This window comes from Neltuma alba, unplaced genomic scaffold (assembly GCF_004799145.2).
Source record: "Neltuma alba isolate B1F8T4 unplaced genomic scaffold, ASM479914v2 tig00010187_pilon, whole genome shotgun sequence".
Classification (NCBI taxonomy): Eukaryota; Viridiplantae; Streptophyta; class Magnoliopsida; order Fabales; family Fabaceae; genus Neltuma; species Neltuma alba.
Window position 1 is genome coordinate 262,566 of NW_021635127.1, and position 20,893 is coordinate 283,458.

General features: G+C 34.2%; 1 protein-coding gene across 1 annotated transcript; it reads right to left on the bottom strand.

Annotated features, from left to right (window-relative positions):
- Positions 1-17,841: 17,841 nt before the first annotated feature.
- On the bottom strand, positions 17,842-20,888 carry LOC114754721 (pentatricopeptide repeat-containing protein At2g15690, mitochondrial-like). The gene is made up of 2 exons (XM_028943540.1): positions 20,810-20,888; positions 17,842-20,003 (listed from the first exon to the last, which is right to left on the bottom strand). Exon 2 carries the CDS (start codon positions 19,888-19,890, stop codon positions 18,028-18,030), a length of 1,863 nt encoding a protein of 620 aa, XP_028799373.1. The 5' UTR covers positions 19,891-20,003; positions 20,810-20,888; the 3' UTR covers positions 17,842-18,027.
- Between the last annotated feature and the right edge of the window lie 5 nt (positions 20,889-20,893).

Here is a 20,893-nt window from a genome sequence, read left to right on the forward strand (position 1 = left end):
GAAAGTATATATATGGAAAAATTAGACACAGGTCCCACAGAAGACAATTTATTCAGAAAAAGTCTCTTGAAATCCTGAAACTCTTCCTAAGTCCCCAAGGACCTGCTGGTAATAAATTTTAAATGTGATATTGCCTTCTTACCCCTATTACTTTGAGTCTGTATTTTCCCCGCCTCAAACCTTCGGCCGTTCTCTTTGCCTATCGGGACCATCTTCGTCTTTGCAACTGCCACAAATCACTCTTAGTGTCATCAGTGCCATATCTCAACCCAATCCTCATGGCCTTTTATCTTATGCGTGCATATGGTCTCTTGGCGTGAAGCAAGGAACAATAGCATAAAGATAATAGCAGCGTTTCAAGAAAGGCATTATCTTTTGCATCCTTCGAAATCTCTCAGACTACTCCTTTTTCAGTGATTGATGCTCTATTTTTTGGTGATTCATGCTGTGCTTCTGATGAAAATGACACTGTAATGTAATGGTTAAATGTGTTATTAATAGGTACATCGAAGGTTGTTAATGTAACTGTATGACTTGTTATTAAAAAGTGATTACGACAGGTTGATATGAAGGATGACAACTTCAAGAGAGAAGCATTTGTTCCGTTACCTCCATATAGGGGCAAAATTTATTAATGGTGTAGAAGGTGAAATGTAATATGTTGGAGGTGGTGTAAGAACAAAAATGATAAAAGAAAGCACATCATATGAAGAATTTAGAACAATTGTGAGAAAAGAAAGTAATAGAATGGTTATGAAATTCACAATAACCTTTGATGAGTGTACATTTGTGGACTTTGTTGATAAAGTGTAAATTTGGTGTAGTTACATTGTACACATATATAAAGTAGTAAATGACATCTCTACTTTGCTGTACTTGTCAATAGGTTGTCATGGAGTTGTTATCAGATGCCGTGGAGGTTGTCATTGGCAGTCTGAATTAAGTTACCGATATAAAATGACAATTTCTCCTACTTGTAGTATTCAATGATTTTTTGACACATGATTTTAGTGTTCAAGTTGTAATATGATATGAGGGAAAGGCTGAAAAAAATTAGTTTTGATAAATTGACAATTAATACTTATTGATTAACTGTCATTCACTACTGTTAAAGTTGTTAATGGCTGTTGATTACTTGTCATTCACTACTGTCAAAGTTGTTAATGCCTGTTGATTACTTGTCATTCGCTACTATCAAGGTTGTCAATGCCTGCTGATTACTTGCCATTTACTACTGTTAAGGATGTCAATGCCTCTGATTACTTGCCATTCACTACTGTCAAAGATGCTAATGTGTGCTGATTACTTGTTATTCACTACTGTTAAGCTTGATGCCTGCTGATTACTCGTCATTCATTACCCCACCAAGGTTGTTAATGCCTGCTGATTACTCGTCATTCACTACTGTCAAGGTTGTTAATGCCTCTTGATTATTTGTTATTCACTACTATTAATTTGTTCCTTTTTCTTTCCAGAGAGATTGTTTCTACCAAGTTCTTCATAGAGTGAAGCTAGTACTATTTGACGAAGAGGATAAAATTGACAAGGAAGTCACATGGGCAAAAGTACATGTACAATCTGACACGTGAGTTGTTGTTGTGCACAAAAACTAATTGTGTTTGAGTTTTTAGGAGATAATGTTTATTGACTATAGTATTTTTTTTTCAGGGACTCTTGTGGGGTTTATTTTTTGAGTTGGTTACAAACGTGGGACGGCATGGAGTATGGTGATGATGGCTACACAATGCCTAAGTACTCCACTCAAGAAATCCAATGACGTGAAAGTTGAATGCTTGTGGTGGCTTGTAACTCATCAAAACAACCTGCATGGTGATTAAGTACTATCCTTTCTATGAGGAAATCCCAAAACAAGAAGAAGAAATAAACGACCAGCATATATTATATTTAGTTTTTTTTATTTGACAGCATAATAACAGCTGAATGTAAAGTTCAGAGTTTGTTTTTTTATTTGACAATATAATGATAGCTGAATGTTAAGTCATGTTAATGTATATTGACATCGTTTACTGATTATGAAGTTATTTTTAATGGCATTCATGTGTTTTGATAAGCACAAAATTCTTCATTCCAAACCCGGATTATGTCCAGAAATAAAGACTTAATAAAACTGGATAAATAAATGTTAACCATGATGACATGATAGGTATATATCACAGTCCTCTCTGCCAGATCTATTTACAACCTCAAAGGCGGCTTTTGAAAACTTGAGGAAAGTGGTTAACAGTCTCGACAGTGTCCCTGACAACCCACTCTGTAAGATACCACAGCTTCTAAAAAAAATTATATTATGAGCGCATATAACGATCTTAACAATATAATTAGAAGCATTTTGAAGTCATTAATAGCTTTAAGTGAATCTAATAGGATTACAATAGATTTTTATTGCAAAGATTCATTTACAACCTCAACGGCAACTTTTGACAACCCGAGGAGATGTGGTTAACAATCTCGGCAATACCCCCAACAACTCACTCTGTGGGATACCACAGCATCTATAAAAATTAAATTATAACCAAATCATATCATATTACAACTTAAACACTAAAATCATGTGTTAAGAAATCAACGAATACTGCAAGTAGGAGAAATTATTACTTTATAAATCAGTAACTTAATTCAGATTGCCAATGACAACCTCCACGACGTCTGATAACAAGTCCATGACAACCTATTGACAAGTACAGCAAAATGGAGATATGATATTATATCAGATTACAACTAGATGTCATTTACCACTTTATATATATGTACAATGTAACTACACCAAATTTACACTTTATCTACAAGGTCCACAAATGTACACTTATTGAAGGTTATTGTGAATTTCATAATTATTCCATTACTCTCTGTTCCCACCATTGTTCTAAATTCTTCATATGATGTGCCTTCCTTCATTATTCTTGTTCTCACACCACCTCCAACATATTGCATTTCACATTCTATACCATTAATAAGTTGTCTCTCTATATGAGGTAACAAAACAAATGCTTCCCGTTTGAAGTTGCCATCCTTCATATCAACCTATTACAATCACTTGTTAATAACAAGTCATACAGTTACATTAACAACCTTCGATATATCCATTAACGACACATTTAACCATCGCATTACTGTGTCATTTTCATCAGAAGCAGCATGAATCATCGAAAAACAGAGCATCAATCATCGAAAAAGGAGTAGTCTGAGAGATTTCGAAGGAAGCAAAAGATAATGCCTTTCTTGAAACATTACTATTCTCTTTATGTTATTGTTCCTTCCTTCACCCAAGAGACAATATCCACGCATAAGATAAAAGGCCATAAGGATTGGGTTGAGATATGGCACCGACAACACTGAGAGTGATTTGTGGCAGTTGCGAAGACGAAGATGGTCCCGATAGGCAAAGAGAACGGTTGAGGGTTTGAGGTGGGGAAAATACAAACTCAAAGTAATGGGAGAAAGTAGGTAATATCATATTTAAAATTTATTACCCGTAGGTCCCAGGGGACTTAGGAAGAGTTTCAGGATATTAAGGACTCGTTTCGAATAAATTGTCTTTTGTGGGACCTGTGTGTAATTTTTCCATATATATATATATATATATATATCCTTCTCGCCAACTAAAATTATTTGAACATGGTGAATATATATATTGAGAGAGAGGAGGAGAAGTTGTTGTGGTGCTGATGTTCCCAGCGTTGAATTATATTCTTCATGCAGTGCTATTGTTGGTGTTCTAGATTTATCGCCAGAATGGCCGGACTCTGAATGGAGAATGTTAAAGGTTTGAGGTTGTTCTGAATTACATATATATATATATATAATTGTTTTTGTCACTTGCAGTTTCTTCATTATTTCAAACATCCTTGATGTCTTGCTTCATTAGGTTAAGTGGGAGGAACCTACGACAATCCCAAGGTCAGAAAGAGTTTCTCCATGGGAAATAGAACCTATTGTAAGGAGCTTCTATTGCTGTAAACATTTCTCATCCAATGATAGTAAAGAACCGAAGGTGCCAACAAATTTAGCCTTTATGGTAAATTCATGAGGATTTAATTTGGAGGTCTGATCCTGAGCTCAAAACCAAGCAAGAAATGAAGGTTCACGCATGTTAATATTCCATATTCCAGTAAGAGAATCTTCAACCTAAATCAACTCTTAGGATTTGATCAATTTACTCGTTGACTTATCATTAACATGATTATAAATTTTACTGTGCGTAGAAATTACTTGTCCATCGTTAAACACTAACAATAGTTCAAGAATGCGAAGTGAACAAAGAAGAATGACTATTTGAGCTCCTTATTGGAAACCATTACCCCTTGATGGAGTGTAGTATTTGTTAGTTTATTCCATTTGTAATATTCACAAGAGAAGTTCATAAGTACGTTTCATTCACCTATAAACCTATTATGATTAGAACGTAGTTGACTTTTTTGGTTTCTTGCTTTTCTTGCGCTTGTTTATTTCATGCCTTTTATTTCTTGGTGCAATAATTTTGATTTGTGCTCCTTACATGCTTCATTTGAAAATGGAGAGCTCTGATTTGAAATTTGGAGGCTTATGGTCATTGCATCACATGCAATTTCCACTAGAATATTTCGTGTCAATTACAAGCCCAAGTTTTGCTCATTAATTATTCAGCATCACAAACTTATTATGTATTAATTCTCCAAATTAAATGCATAAACGTCAATATATAATCGGCAAATGAAAAATCATAAAAGAGTGTAACAATGTGGAATTACATGTCATTTTTGTCTTTGAACACAATAAATTGTAATACCTTTTCGTGTATTGCTTCATTAAAAAGACAGAATTTAAATTAGTTGTATTATTGTTTTGTTCCATATAAATTTGTGCATTTATGATCTTTTACACGTTGCGTTCTTCTTTTTTTTGTGAGGAACAATTGGTATCTTTCTCATCAACAATATCATACAAACATGTTGAATATATAGAAGCGGAGTAGAAGTTGCAGTATATGTTCATGTCCCCAGTAATGAATGCTTAAATTGATGGAGTTTGATAAAGTTCATGTTGGAGATGAAGACCAAGACGATGCAGACGCTTTATTGAATTTTCAACATGGCATGTTAACGATATCAAATCAGCCACGTACCAAAGGTATACCAATGGTTATTTCCCTTCATATATATTCATTTGGTTGGGTTAATTGATAAAGCCCAATTTTTATAAATTTTATCCCACATTAATTTAGAATTAAATGATAATTTTGAGCTTAATTGGATTTTTATGCATTATTGAATTAATTGGTTGATTTTTGGATTTTACATAAAAATTGAGATTTTGGATTAAAAATATAAATATTTTGTGATTTCCTATTTTTGACTTGGAATTAATTTTTTCTATTTCTTTGGAAACAAGTCTCATATTTTTCAAAAGATTATTTTTAGAAAGTTTTGCAATTTCTTGCCTAATTTTTGTTCAGATTTAATATTTAATTTTTGATTATATTTGGATATAATCTACATTAATGGATGCACTTAAATTCTTGTAGGTCAAAAAAGAGTATATAGGAAATCCAATTGTGCAAGATTGTTTCTTGGGATTTAAGCACAATCCAATAGCTAATATCAAGTGGGTCAATTAATTACTAATGGGCTTGAGTTTTGGATCCAAGAAAATTTCCTTTTCTCTCCTAAAATAATCCCTCTAGCACGCCTAAGATCACTCTTTTTTTTCCATCTCCATAGAGACGCACGGACCATTAAAAAACGTGAATCCTCTCCTTTCAATAATATCCCATATTCACCATATACCATATATATTTCGTCCCATATTCAAGAAAAAACATCCATCCGCTCTCACCATCATCAATTCACATCCTTTTCTTTCTTACTCATTATTAGAAAAAAGACTTTTAACGTCACAAAATAACGGCGGTTAAGCAGAAAAACGACGTGGAAAAAAAGGCGGTGGCATTTTTGTAAATAAGTTGAAGAGGCTTTTCTTTTCCACGGCGGTTTTTAAGAAAACCGCCGTGGAAAGTTCATCCTTTACCCTTCTCCGCTTCATGGTTCCGTCATTTTTGTTCTCATTTCATCAGTGCGCCGTGGTCCCCTTCTGTCCCACTACCGAAAAACTGCCATTACCGGCCATTCCCGCCACTACCCCACCTTTTAAACTCCTCTATTGAGCTTGTGGTGCCTTGCCGCCGTCCGCCGTGGTTCGAACGCCCCTTATTTCGCATCATTCTTGCTCGGCGGTAGTCCCCTCTGTCCCACCACTGAAAAACTGCCATTACCGGCCATACCCCCCACTATCCCACTGTTTAAACTTCTCCATTAAGCTTGTGGTGCCTTGCCGCCGTCTGTCACCGTTCGAACGGCCTCATTTTGCATTTGAATCTTCTCTGCTCTGTAAGTATCCTCTTCTTTCATTCTTTTCAATTTTTCTTGGTTTGTTGAATGTTTTGGCCATGAAAATCTGTTATATATGAAATGGGTTTGTTAGTTTTACATTGTGGTTGGCTTGTATTGTTCATTTTGCATTTTTTATGTGGTTGAACCGTTGATTGGTGGGCATTGGATGTGAGAAAACCTTAATTCCTTCTTATATACTGTATTAGAAACATGTTTAAATGTTTGGAGTTGATTAGTTGTGAAGTTTTTAAAATTTTTTATAATTTTTTGATATTTATTTTGAATTTTTGGTAATTTTTTTGTAATAAACATAAGGATTTAGTAATAAATAATCTGTTTGTTATTTTGTGTTTTTTTTCTTCGTTATAAATTTTGATTGATAGTAAAGTGTTGTTTAAATAATCTGTAGAACAATGGATCATAATTGGATGAAAGCTAAGAGAATTAGCAAGGAATATGAGGATGGGGTTGAAAAGTTTCTTGAGCTTGCTCAGAGAAATGCCCCTAGTAAAAGAGATGGATTGTACTATTGTCCTTGTGTCAAATGTTTAAACAATAGTCGACGGAATATTTCTGAGATAAAAGAGCATCTTATCTGTGATGGGATAAATTTGAGGTATACAAATTGGATATGGCATAGAGAAATTAGAAAGACTACACTGTCTGCAAATGAGAAGGTTGTGAATGAAGACTTTGGTGATAGAATTTCGGATATGTTTCGTGATATAAGGTCTGAATCCTCTACACAGTTCTCTTCCACCTTTGAAACTTTGTGTAGTGATGCAGAGACACCTTTATACCCGGGGTGCAAAGATGATTACACAAGGTTGACAACCGTATTGAAATTGATGAATTTGAAGGCAAGAAATGGTTGGATCGATGCTAGTTTTACGGAATTGCTTGAATTGCTGAGTGATATTCTTCCCAAAGGGAATTCACTTCCGAAACGAATGTATGAGGCAAAAAAGATTTTGTGTCCGATGGGTTTGGAATATGAGAAGATACATGCGTGTCCTAATAACTGCATATTATTCAGAAATGATTATGAAGGGTTGAATAAGTGCCCTAATTGTGGGACTTCAAGATACAAAATGAAGAAAGATGATGGTGATTATAATGAGATGACCAAAGGTTCTCCTTTGAAGGTTCTATGGTATCTTCCAATAATACCACGATTTAAGCGTCTATTTGCTAATGCCACAGATGCAAAGAACTTGAAATGGCATTTCGATGAGAAAATATGTGATGGAAAGCTTCATCACCCGACAGATTCTCTTCAATGGAAAACAATAGATCAAAAATTTTCTCAATTTGGTGGCGAGCCAAGAAACCTTTGGCTAAGGCTTTGTACGGATGGAATTAACCCATATGGTAATCTTAGTAGCACACACAGTGCTTGGCCAGTGCTCCTTGTAATTTACAACTTGCCTCCTTGGTTATGTATGAAAAGAAAGTATATCATGCTATCTTTGATGATCTCGGGGCCAAAACAATCGGGAAACGATATCGATGTGTATTTGGCACCTTTGATTGAGGATCTGAAGAAATTATGGGAGGAAGGTGTTGATGTGTTTGATGCATATAAACAAGAGACCTTCAATTTACGTGCCATGATCTTCACCACGATAAATGACTTTCCAGCATATGGAAATTTGTCAGGATACAGTGTTAAGGGGCATAAAGCATGCCTAATATCTGAAGAAGGCACCCACTATATGCAACTTAAACATGGCAGGAAGACAGTATACCTTGGTCACAGAAGGTTTCTTAGTCGGTATCACCCTTACCGTAGATTGAAAAAGGCATTTCATGGCTCACAAGAATATGAAATGGCTCCAAGACCATTAACTGGAAAAGAAGTTTATCAGCGGGTGGAGGGAATTAATGTGGTCTTCGGTAAGAAGAAGAAGAAGACTGCCGGTGAGAGAAATATATGGAAAAAAAGATCTGTCTTTTTTGATCTTCCATATTGGCAAAGTCTTGATGTGAGGCATGTGGAGAAGAATGTATGTGAGAGCCTTGTTGGTACACTTTTGCATATAAGTGGAAAGACTAATATTTAAGAATTATGCTTCATTAATTGTTTTTTTTCAATTATCTTAAATTGAGTTTGTTGCTTTAATGATACATGATACACTTGAGGAGCAATTATCTCAAGATGCATTCATCCCTCAAGGACGGATGGATATCTTGGCCACTACTATTGGAAAGGCTAACCATCCCGGAAGAGTTAGAGGGACCCCTAAAGGGATTGGTATTAAAGAATTTTTTGGCTCTGCTTCATGAAGAAGCACTAGATCATCCTCCGCTAACATGGTATCTAAAGAGGAGCTCGACCAACGACTACAGGAAGAAACAGAGAGAGTTCGAGCTGAACTAAGTCAACAACACATGGCAGAGATGCAAAAGATACATGACGAATTTGATGCCAAGTTTCAACAGACTCTGATGATGATGGGTACGAGCGGATTCCAAATGCCCCGAGTATCTGAACTTTCCCAGGTAATAATCACACATCTTTTTAAATCTTCTAAAGATTCATTTGATCCATTTAAACTTATTTAATGTTCCTTAATTAATTTCATATTATGTTTCAGGGTTCACCTGTGATAAAAAGTGGAAAAGGGCAGTAATAATCAGACACAGCAACTGACAGTGTCTAACCCTGACCCTAGCCCTGACCCTGTCGAAGACAATGGGATGCTGTATTCTCTCTATGTGGATTATGAAAATTCACCTATTCATGTTGCTAGTGGTCGAGCATTCATGGGCACAACAATTCACGGCAACAAAATTCCGAGCAATCAAGCAAGGGTGACAGTAGAGAGAATTGTTCGTGGTCAGGGGGTACACCAGTGCCCAATCCTACTGATGAGGTTCGACTCTTGGCCCAAGCTAAAGGACATTTCATTTTGTGGCCAAAGAGACTTATTGCAAAGCCAATGGTGAAGAAGGTGGCAGCGAAGAAGGCCACAACGAGCGCATCATCAGATCCTGTACTCTTGCCTCTTCCTGGTGATGTTGTGCTTATGTATTCCATTTTGGAGGTTTTTCATTCCATGGTGCCAAACATGGATAAGCCTGTGACTTTCAAGATGCCGTTGGGGATTGTAGGTTCAGATATAACATACGACTTCACCATTGACAAGAGGGACCTCATTCAGTTCCTCAACTTTGAGGAGCTTGATATAGTCTTCATGTAGCTCGCTATTTTGTAAGTTACAATATCATTTTCTTATTACATATTATACTTCATGCATGTCCTAATGTTTTTTACTTGAACAACAGGCACTTTAATCAAATCTGTCAAAACGGAGGACTTGAAGGAACATATGGCTTTATGTGTCCTCAAAGGGTGCAGAAAGAATTTAATATTGTGGAAGCAAGGTCAATCTACATTATGACCACAATGACTCAGATCAGAAAGCCAATATATTTTGCACCTTACATAAGGGTAAGTGTATTATTGTATTTGAGATATACAAGTTGTATGTGTCGGGTTATAATTAATATGGTTTGCCTTTTGTAGTTATCATTGGACTTTAATTGTTTATGCCCCTTTTGACAACAAAGTTTACTGGTTCGATTCACTCTGTGGAAGTCCATCCGAAGAAACCAAAGATGTCATCGACACGTTAGTTTATATTTATATATTTATTACTTGTGAAGTTTATAAAAACATGCTCTAATATCATTTTCTCTTATATTATTGATAGGGCTTTTCATACTTTTAATGTTGTGGCGATTAAAAAAAATAGACAAGCACCAACATGGATTCTTCCAAAGGTATATGTTGTTTTGAACTAACTTTTAAACATTTTTGGATGAATTAAAGTTAATGTTTTTAATCAATAATGTCTAATATTCAATTTTATATCTTATTTTTTTAGTACCGTTGTCAACAAGGACATGTTGAATGTGGATATTATGTCATCCACTACATGAATGACATAATTGAGACAGGAACGACTGAGAAATTAGACGAGATAAAGATGAGTTACGTTGCATGACGTTCTTCAATTCATTTCACATTTTTGACTAAGTTTACTATGTTATTTTTGATTAACAGATATTTCAAAATACTGCGCCATATCTCATGGATGACATCAACTTGATGAGGGATACTTTGTCAACAACATTGGTACAAACTATTGAAATTTAGCTTTCAAATAGTTAGGTCATTTCTCAAAAAATTTATTGTTAGATGTTTTCTCTTGGTTCCCTCTTATATGTACATGTTCATGATTTTTATTGTACAGAGAAGTAGTTACTTCTATTTCAGAATTGTTGGTCCTAGCCAATACGCGTTCTTTGGTCTTAATTAACCCCTTAGTTCTATTGGCCGGTTTCCCTATTTTCGCATTGTGTAAAAGAAATTTCAATGCTGTATATATATTAACTAGCTAATTCATCTTGTTCTGTGTATTCTGCACTGCCTTCATTTATTTGGAACTGTAAACTGCAGAGTGGTAAATATAAAAATCCAGCAGAATTAAATTTTTTTTTTAACGACGGTTATATTTATAACCGCTGTTAAAAGTATTTTCCACAGCGGTTAAGACAAAAAACCGCCGTTGAAAGTTAAATTTCAACGGTGATTTTTTGTTTAACCGCTGTGGAAATATTAATTTCCACGACGGTTTATTAAGAACGGCCGTGGAAAATTGAGTTGCCACGGCGGTTTTTTATTTAACCACCGTGTTTTCTTTACCTTTCAACGTCGCCTTTATCAACTTCACCTTCAAAACTGTCGTGAAAAGCCACTATTAACCACCGTAAAAAGCCTTTTTTCTAGTAGTGACTCCACGTACAATCCACATAATCATCCTCTTCTCTTCTTTACTCCTCATGGCTTTGGCATCTAATGATTTTAGAGGAGGAGACATTTTGATGTAGGCTTAAGCTTGTTAGGGAGGCAATTTGAGAGGAGCATGGAGGAGACTCGAGCCTTGAGCTAGCACTTGAAGACCATAAGGAAGTGATGTTCCATTTATCTTTTTAATTCAAGGACTTAAAATTATTTAGTTTTAAATAATTTTAAGTTGTAATTTTGTGAGACAATTTAGTTCTAGATTGTCATCTTTATGCTTGGATTGGATTGATATTTGGATTTTATTTGTGTTGAGACACTTGTTGGAACCTTTGCATTGTTAATTGAATTTATAATTGAGTTTTCATTATGAGTTTAATTATCGATGTGGTTTGAATTGCTAAATTTGGGTTCTTTTGCCTCTTAATTGTTTAATTAAGTAGGTTAATTGTCTAATTGTTTAATTGGATAATTTCAAACATAATTTCCAAAATTAATTGAGTTATTTTTCATTGGTTTTAATAAGCTTAATTAACCAACCTTATACTGTTATGAGTTCTCTAATAGTTTAAGGGTTTTTGAAATTGAGGATTCCCTTTGTTTCAAGTAGGTAAGTTTATTAATTCCATTCTCTTATCACTTTCCTTTGGTCTAATTAACTGATTAAGGTTATGAAGGTTGAATCCATGCGAATTCTAAGTTGTCCCCTTTACTTTACTAAAGAGAACTTCTCAATTTTCACTTGTTAATTTTCTTTGCTCTTTAGTCAATTTTCTTCATTTATCATTTTAATTTTCTTTCTTCAACAAAAAAAAATCCCCCCAAAATTTGCATTGCATTCATTTAGTTTAATTTAATTTTCATATAGATTTTAGGACATTTGCATCTTGCATTTAGAATTAGAATTTTGTATTTTAGTTTAGGTCCAATTTATTGCATCTTTTTATCACCTGAATTTTTACCTAAAGAAACCCATAAATTGCTCCTTGGAAGTAATGACCTAGGTCGATCCTGAATTACAAATTAATTGAGACTTAGTTTAATTGAGTGCTTTAACGACAAAGGCATCATCATTAATACTATTGTTAGTCCTTATAGTTTGATTCATTTTTTGTTTTGGTCATGTAGTTTCAAACATTTTTTATGTCTTGCTACATTAGGTTCATTGGGTCAAACCTACGACAATTCCAAGGCCAGAGAGGGTTTCTCCATGGGAAATAGAGCCTTTTGTAGCTTCTGGTGCTCTAAGTGCTTCTGATCCTGTAGCAGTAAAGAATTGAAGATTCAAGCCTGTTAATATTCCATCTTCTAGTAAGAGTAATCTTCAACCCAAATTATCAATCTTATGATTTGATCAATCTATTTGTTGACTTATCACTAACATGGTTATGAATTTCACCGCTTGTGGAAATTACTTCCAACTCAATTGCTTCTCCATCATTGAACACTAACAATAGCTCAAGAATGTGAAGTGAATAATGAAGAATTACTATACTATCATTACGACTAGATGGAGTGTAGTGTTTGTTACTTCCTCCGGTCCTTATTTATAAATTTCAGATAACTAACTCGAGAATAATGAATAATTAGTTAAATATATTTAAAAATAATAAATAGTTAGAAATATGCTCTTATTTCTAAATGTGCCGTTATAATAAATGAGAAAAAAGATGAAAGAGAATGTGTAGGAAAATGTTATAAGAAAGAGTATGGGAAAGGAGAGAAAATAAATAATTAAGAGAAAAATTAGAAAAAATGCATAAAATGTGAAGACAAACCCAAATTAAAGTTTACAAAATGAATAAGAGCTCTTTCTAGATTTAAAGCTTATAAATTGGACTGAAGGAAGTAGTTTATAAAAAATTTATTGTTTGCGACCAAATGCATACATGTTAATATAACCGATAAAGGAACAATTGTAAAGGGGTGTAACAATGTGGAACTACATGTCATTTTTCATTAAACACAATCCATCATACCTTTTCACCTCTTGCTTCATTAGAAAGATATATAGAATTTAAATAAGTTCCATCCTTGGCTAGCCATCTATGTTTCTTATAAATTAAATTTGTGCATTTATGATTTTCTACACGTAGTGGTCTGTTTTCTTTTTGATGAACTACAATTGGTATCTTTCTCATAGAGTAATATTATATAAACTTGGTGAATATGTATAGAAAGGGAGCAAAAGTTGCAGTATGTTGACGTTCCCTATGGTGAATCCTTATATAATTAAGTATGATAAAGTTCATGTTGGAGATGAAGATCAACACGATGCAGAGCCTTCATTGAATCTTCGTCATAACATGTTAATCTTATCAAATCAAAAACATACCAAAGTTATATCAATGGTTATTTCACTTCATATGTTCATTTTCCCACACAATTCAAATAGTAATTTGTGCCAACATATGCCAAAAATAACTTCTTCTTTTTTCATTTGACTTTGGGTATAAGACACAAGCATAGGGTTAGAAATTACAAGAATATAGGTTTATTGTTAAGTATTTGTATTTTCTTTAGACTTTTTCTAACGGTTAAAATGTGTATTATCATCACATCTTCAACGCGGTGGACGTGGAGATGAATTTGAGAGCATTAATTTTACATTTGAATTCTTATGTCTTACTTCTCCACAAAATATATTATCTATAAATCTCAGTATATGTTCATTTTACATGGGATTTTTAAGTTTTCCTCATATCTGCACAGGTTTTGAAAATGATTGGCAATTCTATTATTTATGTGGTTTATAGTTTGAATGGATGGGTGAAGATAGCAGACATTGATGGTGTTAAACAGACTTGTCCGAAATTTGTGTTATGAAAATGCTAATGTTATGTTGTAAATATACAACTATAGTTGTAAATTTAAACTTTGTTTAACTTTTTCTAAGTTTGCATAAACTCACGAGATATGCCTAGAAGTAAGAGGGCTGAATCATAATTCCAAGATAAAAGAGTGTATCATTGTTCAAAATGTAGTGAGAGTAGATATACTCAAAAAACCTGTAAAAACCCCAATCTTAGGCGACATCATAGCTATACATATTCCTCTTTTTAGTTATAATTAAAGACAACTATTTGTTATTTTGTATATAAATGCATCCCAAATTACTTTTTTTTTTTCCGTTATGGTTTGAGAAAGCAGCTATTATGTGCATATATACAACTCATGTAGACGTTTTGAGATGACTTTAAGTATTGTCATTGTGGCTTTTTGTAATATGATTATATAAATTATAAATGGATGAAAAGTTTCAGCATGGTACTTAGTGTCAAACTTACCCAAGTACCAAGAAATTAGTTGGCAAGTAAGTAAATGTAACTACACTTTGATGAATGTCATTATACATCAACAATATGGGAAATGTGTTGTTAATTGCTTATTATTCTTGTTAATTGTCCTATTTTAGTTTTTATTACGCGTACTTGAGTTGTGAACCAGATATGGACATTGACACTTTTTTCCCCCATATACTAGCAATCTGGGAAATTTGTGTGATTAATTTTCTTACTCTTCCTTGGCCCTTGTTAATTGTCTTGCGTTTGTTATTATTATGTGTACTTCGATTTTTGGTGCAAATAATTTCTTGTGTGGAACATGCATGTGCAATTTTCAGTATAAGTTGGTTCAGGCTGTTTGGTCCCTGCCTGCCCCTTTGAATCGAGAACTTGAATTCGATTATTGTATGGTGAGAAAAATGTTATTGGGGGAGTTTTATATTCTTGTGGTGTGATTCCATGTATCTAGATTTAACGTCTTGTAAAAATCAAAACTGGTTTTTATCGAAACAATATTTTTTTTTTAAATAAGAAACTAATTGTATTGCTTACAAAATATTTTTCAGTCCTTCATGTAAGACCTAATTAACTAATTTGAATATATTAAAGATGTTAGTTAAATTAGTTAATATGATATTTTTTAAAAAAATACTCTTAGTATCTTTCTTAATTCCTTTCCTCTATCTCATACTTGATTATTATTGGGAGAATATTAATAAAATTAATTTAAAAAAATTGATAAACATATAAAATAAATCTTATATAGAGGATTAATATCAACTCACTAATTAGATCTTATATTAAAGGGAGGATTACAATGAGGTTTTAAAGAAAAAAATTACAAAATAAGTCTTAAAGATTGTCATTCTTCACTCAAGAAAACTTGCCATTATATGCTGTTCAAGTTGTTATTGAAGTTTTTTAGTAATTACTTTCTTTTTTAGATTTAATTGTAATTCTTCCTATGTTGAATGCCGGACGAGTATTATTTTTGGAAGTAGGATTCAGGAACACCGCTTGTAAATCAACTTCGACGCGACGTGGTGACATGGCGAAGCTGTGAATGAACTTCTATCGGGAACAGCTGATCCGGGATTGGTCATCTGTTAACAAGTCATGTAATGCTATTAACCACATGATTTGAGAGCTTCTTTCACTTAGAAAGATTAGTCATGACATCATAAATGAGAAATTTTACAGCTATAATGGAAGTTAATAGGTTCCTTAATGTTATTAACAATTTTGTCATTGTTTTTAACGTTTTTAACAACATGTGTTTTAGAGAATTAAAAAAGTATCACTTTTACAGCTTTAATAATACCATTAACAAGTCATATAACGATATTAACTCGCTTAATGCTATTAATTACATGATCTGAGAGCTTCATACACTTGGAAAGATTAGTCATGACATTAGAAATAAAAAATCTTACAATTCCTATAGTATGATTAACAAGTTTTTTTAATACTATCAACAAGTTCATTATCACTTTTAATAATGGATTTTTTAGGAAATTAAAAAGGTAGCAATTTATTACTTTAGCAACACTGTTAACAAGTCGTGTAACTATATTAATAACTCGCATAATGTCATTAACCATGTGATCTAATAATTTCTCACAATAGTCATAACATTATAAATGGAAAATTTTATAACTATTGTGACACACTTAACAAGTTGATTAACGTTATTAACAAGTTTATTACGACCTTTAACAATAAATTTTCTAGAAAATCAAAAAAATGATATTTTTACAACTTCACTGACCTATTGTTGAACGTAATAATAAGCTTGTTAATAGCATTAAAAAACTTATTAACTACATAAAATGAGTTGTTACCTCTTCTCTCTCTTTTTTTGAAAAATTACAAAGGGCAAGATGTTCATTTCAGTAAATTTAAAAATTCTTAATTGGTCATATATGATTAAAAAAATTTTTATTATTCAAGTAACTATATGAAAATTTTCAAATTTAAGTATCAAATGTTACTGTCATTTTGCTGAGAAACAAACTCTCTATAATAGAAAAAAGACTTAGATGTAAAGGTAGGTGTAGAGAAGCCTTAAGCTAAAGCTAAAATGCTGATAATATAGCCACATCCCTGATATATTTACCACGGACAATAATCCCTTTGAAACTAGCAATGTCAGCTTGTTATCTTGACGTGTGAAGCAGACAGAGCAGCAGGTACCCGAAATTATCTTCAAAGCTAGCTCTTTTAGGAGTAACAATATGAGGGAACACGGAATCACTTGATTTTTCATAATATATATTGCTTTGACAAGATAATGTCAATCTACGTAGAGATTTCATTTAAAATCACAAGTGACAAATTATAGGTAATTTGAAGTTTAAATATGAAAAAGAAGTAGGCAACTTTTGCCAAGTTGTGCAACTTAGAAACTTTTTCGGTTGAAATCTCCATAGAGGAACTTCAACAAACATCTGATTAAAAAGTATCAATGATAAAATAAAAGAAATAGAGGACCATAAACAGTTATTTTAACTGATCGATGCGAACACTTTCCGCAGAAGAATATAGAACAAAAGGCCATACACTTCCCAACAATGACTCTCACCTCCTAATACACATGAATCTAATCCATAAATATTCAAGACCTGGTGAAATATTGATGCAAGAGAGATAAGGTGAGATGATCAATAATGGCACCAATGCACAAATGAGAAATAGAAGAGAGAATAACCATTAAAGATTTGAAATTTTAAGAACTGTACCGCCCATAATTTAATAATAAGAAGCAACAGAAAGTGTCACTCAACTAACCCTTTAAACTGCAAAATTGTAACAATACTTCAATTTTTTGCGGTAAAATCTTTCATATACTTTGCTAATCATGGCTTAGTTGAAGAGGAAACATTGTCTTTACATACTCTTATCCATCAGGCTTCAAGATCTAGAAAACAAGAGCCTAAAACACTGAAGTGCTGAGTTTTATAATCTGTCAAAACCAACTCAATTCCTTGGCTATTCAGAGACAACAAAGTCATGACCGTATCATGACTTATAAAGGGGGTGTTTGGATGGAAACCAAACTATGGTTTCAGAAGTGATTTTACGGTCTATGAGGTAAATATGTAGAGGAGTTTATCTCGATTTGCGGAAAAGTGTTTCTCAGAAGCACTTTTCAGGGTATCCAAACACCCCCAAAAACTAAGAGCAAATGTGAACAAGGCCAAAAATGCAAGTAGCACCAATTAAGACACTGTTCCTATGGCCTACAATTTTATAGATGCTATATAACGAGATACAACGAGGTATGAGGTTGAGTTACGATGGTAAATAGTGCACACTGCAACTCTGAGTTGAAGTAGAAAGAATTGGCAGATCTCAAAAGTGATTAAAAGAAAACAAAATTTAACAAAATCGATTATCATGGGAAGAAGTAAGTACATTCTACATCAGAGCACAGTTAAATTCGTATCCCTGGCAGTACCGAGGCTCTGGCACACAACTACTTTCTGGCAAGCCAATAAGCTGCAGCGAGCAAAGGGAATAAAAAGCAGAATGCGGAGTTATAAAACCTTCACCAGTAATCCCCACAAGAGCATTTACCATCCTTGAAATGATGAAACCTTTTGTTATCTCTGACAATTAATTCCCTTCCAACAATCCTGGACATGATCTTGATGGCATTATGACAGTCACCACATACTCGGAGATTCTTTATAATTCTAAGAGGAGTTCTTGGAGGTGTGCTAATAAGACCATAGGCAATTGCTAGACGCTCACTGTGGTAGAGCAGGGCTTGCTCCTTTGCTTCTTGATCAATGTCATGAAGAACATATCTCGTATCAGGAACATATCCTGCTTCTTTCATTTCACGCAAGGCTTTTAGCTTCTCATCATCCTTGTAAAGGGTAGGGTTCTTATACTCAATAATTCTGTTCTTTCCATCAAGCATGCTAATTGCAGTTCGCTTCTTTGGTGGTGGGGTAGGGATCTTATTGGCTACAACCTTCGATGGATCCAGGCTAACCATCAACTCCTCAGCTTGGTCTTCAAGATCAATATCTCCCTGTGTCCGAGCATAATCCCTCAGTCTCTCCCAAACAGCCACTGTGGGCTCAAATGGCAAGTTCTCTATATATTCTTCAGCCTCCTTAAGATACCCAGATTGACCTAGAACATCTAGAAGCCCCATATAATGCTCCACCCCTGGTTCAATTCCATGTTTACTTTTCATGGATTCAAAATGAAGGTAGCCATCCTCCACAGCTTCTGAACTAGCACAAGCTGATAACACCGCTAAGAAAGTCTCTGAAGTAGGTTCCAAGCCCTGCTCTTTCATCAGCTCAAACAACTGCAAGCCCTCATCTCCCATGGTATTATTTGTGTACCCATAAATCATCAGGTGCCATGAATCCATATTTTTATTGGCCATATGATCAAACACTCTGCGGGCATCCGTCATGCTTTTGCACCTCCCATACATCCCAAGCACCTTATTATTCAATTTGAGATCACTCCTAAATGTAGACTGCAAAAAGTAATCATGGACCTTTTTCGCATCCTCAAGAGATTTTAATTTACCACACAAATCAAAGAGAGTATCAAAACAGTTAGCATCAGCTTTCACCCCTCTACCCATCACTTCAATAGCTTCCTTAACCTTGCCCTCCTGGCACAATCGGGTCAAATCAATAATGGACGGAGGCGGAGAAGATGGAGATTGGCTTTCAATGGTTTGCCCTTGATTAGGAACTTGATTGCCCAACTGATTAGGACTCTGAAATTGAGGAACTGATTTAGTTGCATGCCCATTTTGAGGGTACCATTGAGTCCGACTGCTAAACTCGTTGGGGCTTCCAGTTTGTGGGTATTCCTGGTTTTGATTGGTCAATCCATTAGGTCGAGTCCTCTGCTGAAAATTAGGGTTCTGAGAGCTCACCTGATTTGGTCCTGGATACTGGGGACAACTCTGATTCGGAGGATTCCATTGATTAGGGTGTCCTTGCGGAGCATATCGCCGCCCTGAATCAGGATACTCCCTCTTCTGAGGAATCTGACTCTGATTAAGAGGATATCGATCCGGAGCGTTCTGAACGCTATTAACTCGATAGTTGGGATTCCTTTGTTGAACGTACCCCTGGTTTTGGGCCAGTGGGTTCGATTGTTCAGAGCTCCTGCCTTGAGGACCACCCTGCCATCGCGGGTCCCACTGGTTTGGGTCTCTTTGATCCCGAAAAGCTCTGGGGTCGGATGGTGGTTGATGAGGATGAGTTCTCTGATACTCATTTGGGCTGCCGGAAGTGCTCAGAGCTTTACTTAGGATTTGATTATAGTAATTGCCGTAGATGAAACAAGAAGGTTGTATGTCATGGCGTACTTTGAGGAAGGAAGAGAGCATTGTGCTTCGTGCACGTTGAATCACCGTGAAAGACGCCATATCCAAGTGAAGTGAGCCAAATGTAACCAAAACCCTCTCTCCCTTGTGATAAACCCTCGCACGCTGAGTGCACAAAGATGAGAGGAGAATAGAGCGGCCTGAAGACCCCCGAACTGCGCAGAGATATCAGTCGTTTGATTATGCAAATGACCCAGATCGCTAAAACTAATGTTAGAATGATGTAAAACGTATAATAGATAGATTCTAAAGACCAAAGCTTCATCAAATCGTAAGAAAATTAATTAATAACAAAATTGTTTAAAATTATAATTTTTAATATCATCAATAAATTATATTCTTAAAAACTTGTAATACCCGGTTCGTTTAAAAATGAGTCGGATATAAGATTATAAGATCCGAATATCTTTGATTAATAAGATTTAAATAATATATTAATTGAGATTTAAATATACTGAGTTAAATAGGAAACATTATAAATAAATACAATTTCAAATAGAAATTCAAATAAAAAAATTAATAATTAACTTTCAATTTGAATAATATTTTAATTGAAATTTGAGTATATTAAATTAAATAAGGGTGTCATAATTAAATAGTATGTCAATAAAAGGTTTAAATAGAGAAATAAATAATTAATTTTAAATTTTTATCTATTAGCTATAAATTCTGTATCTCTAATTCAAATTCTATTAAAATGAATAAAAAAATATATTCCTATTAGAATTAAATTTTAAACTATCTTAGATAATGTCATTTATTAAACTTTTAAATATAATAATATAGGTTAATCTGTGTATCACACTAGGAGAAATTTCTAGTTTGTCCATAAATCAGTAAATCTTCTGGTTCCCTCGTAAAATGATAATGGATTGTTTAAACGCAGAGGCATTAAGACAAAATACCCAAAAAAAAAAAAATCCGTGAGGAAACAGAGAGAAAAGTGGGGGAAGAAGAGGACCTTGTGCGTTTGGTGATTATCCTCCTCTCGCCGCCTTTTCTTATTATGGAGCCAAGGGACGCCGCTGACGGAGACAGGAGCCGC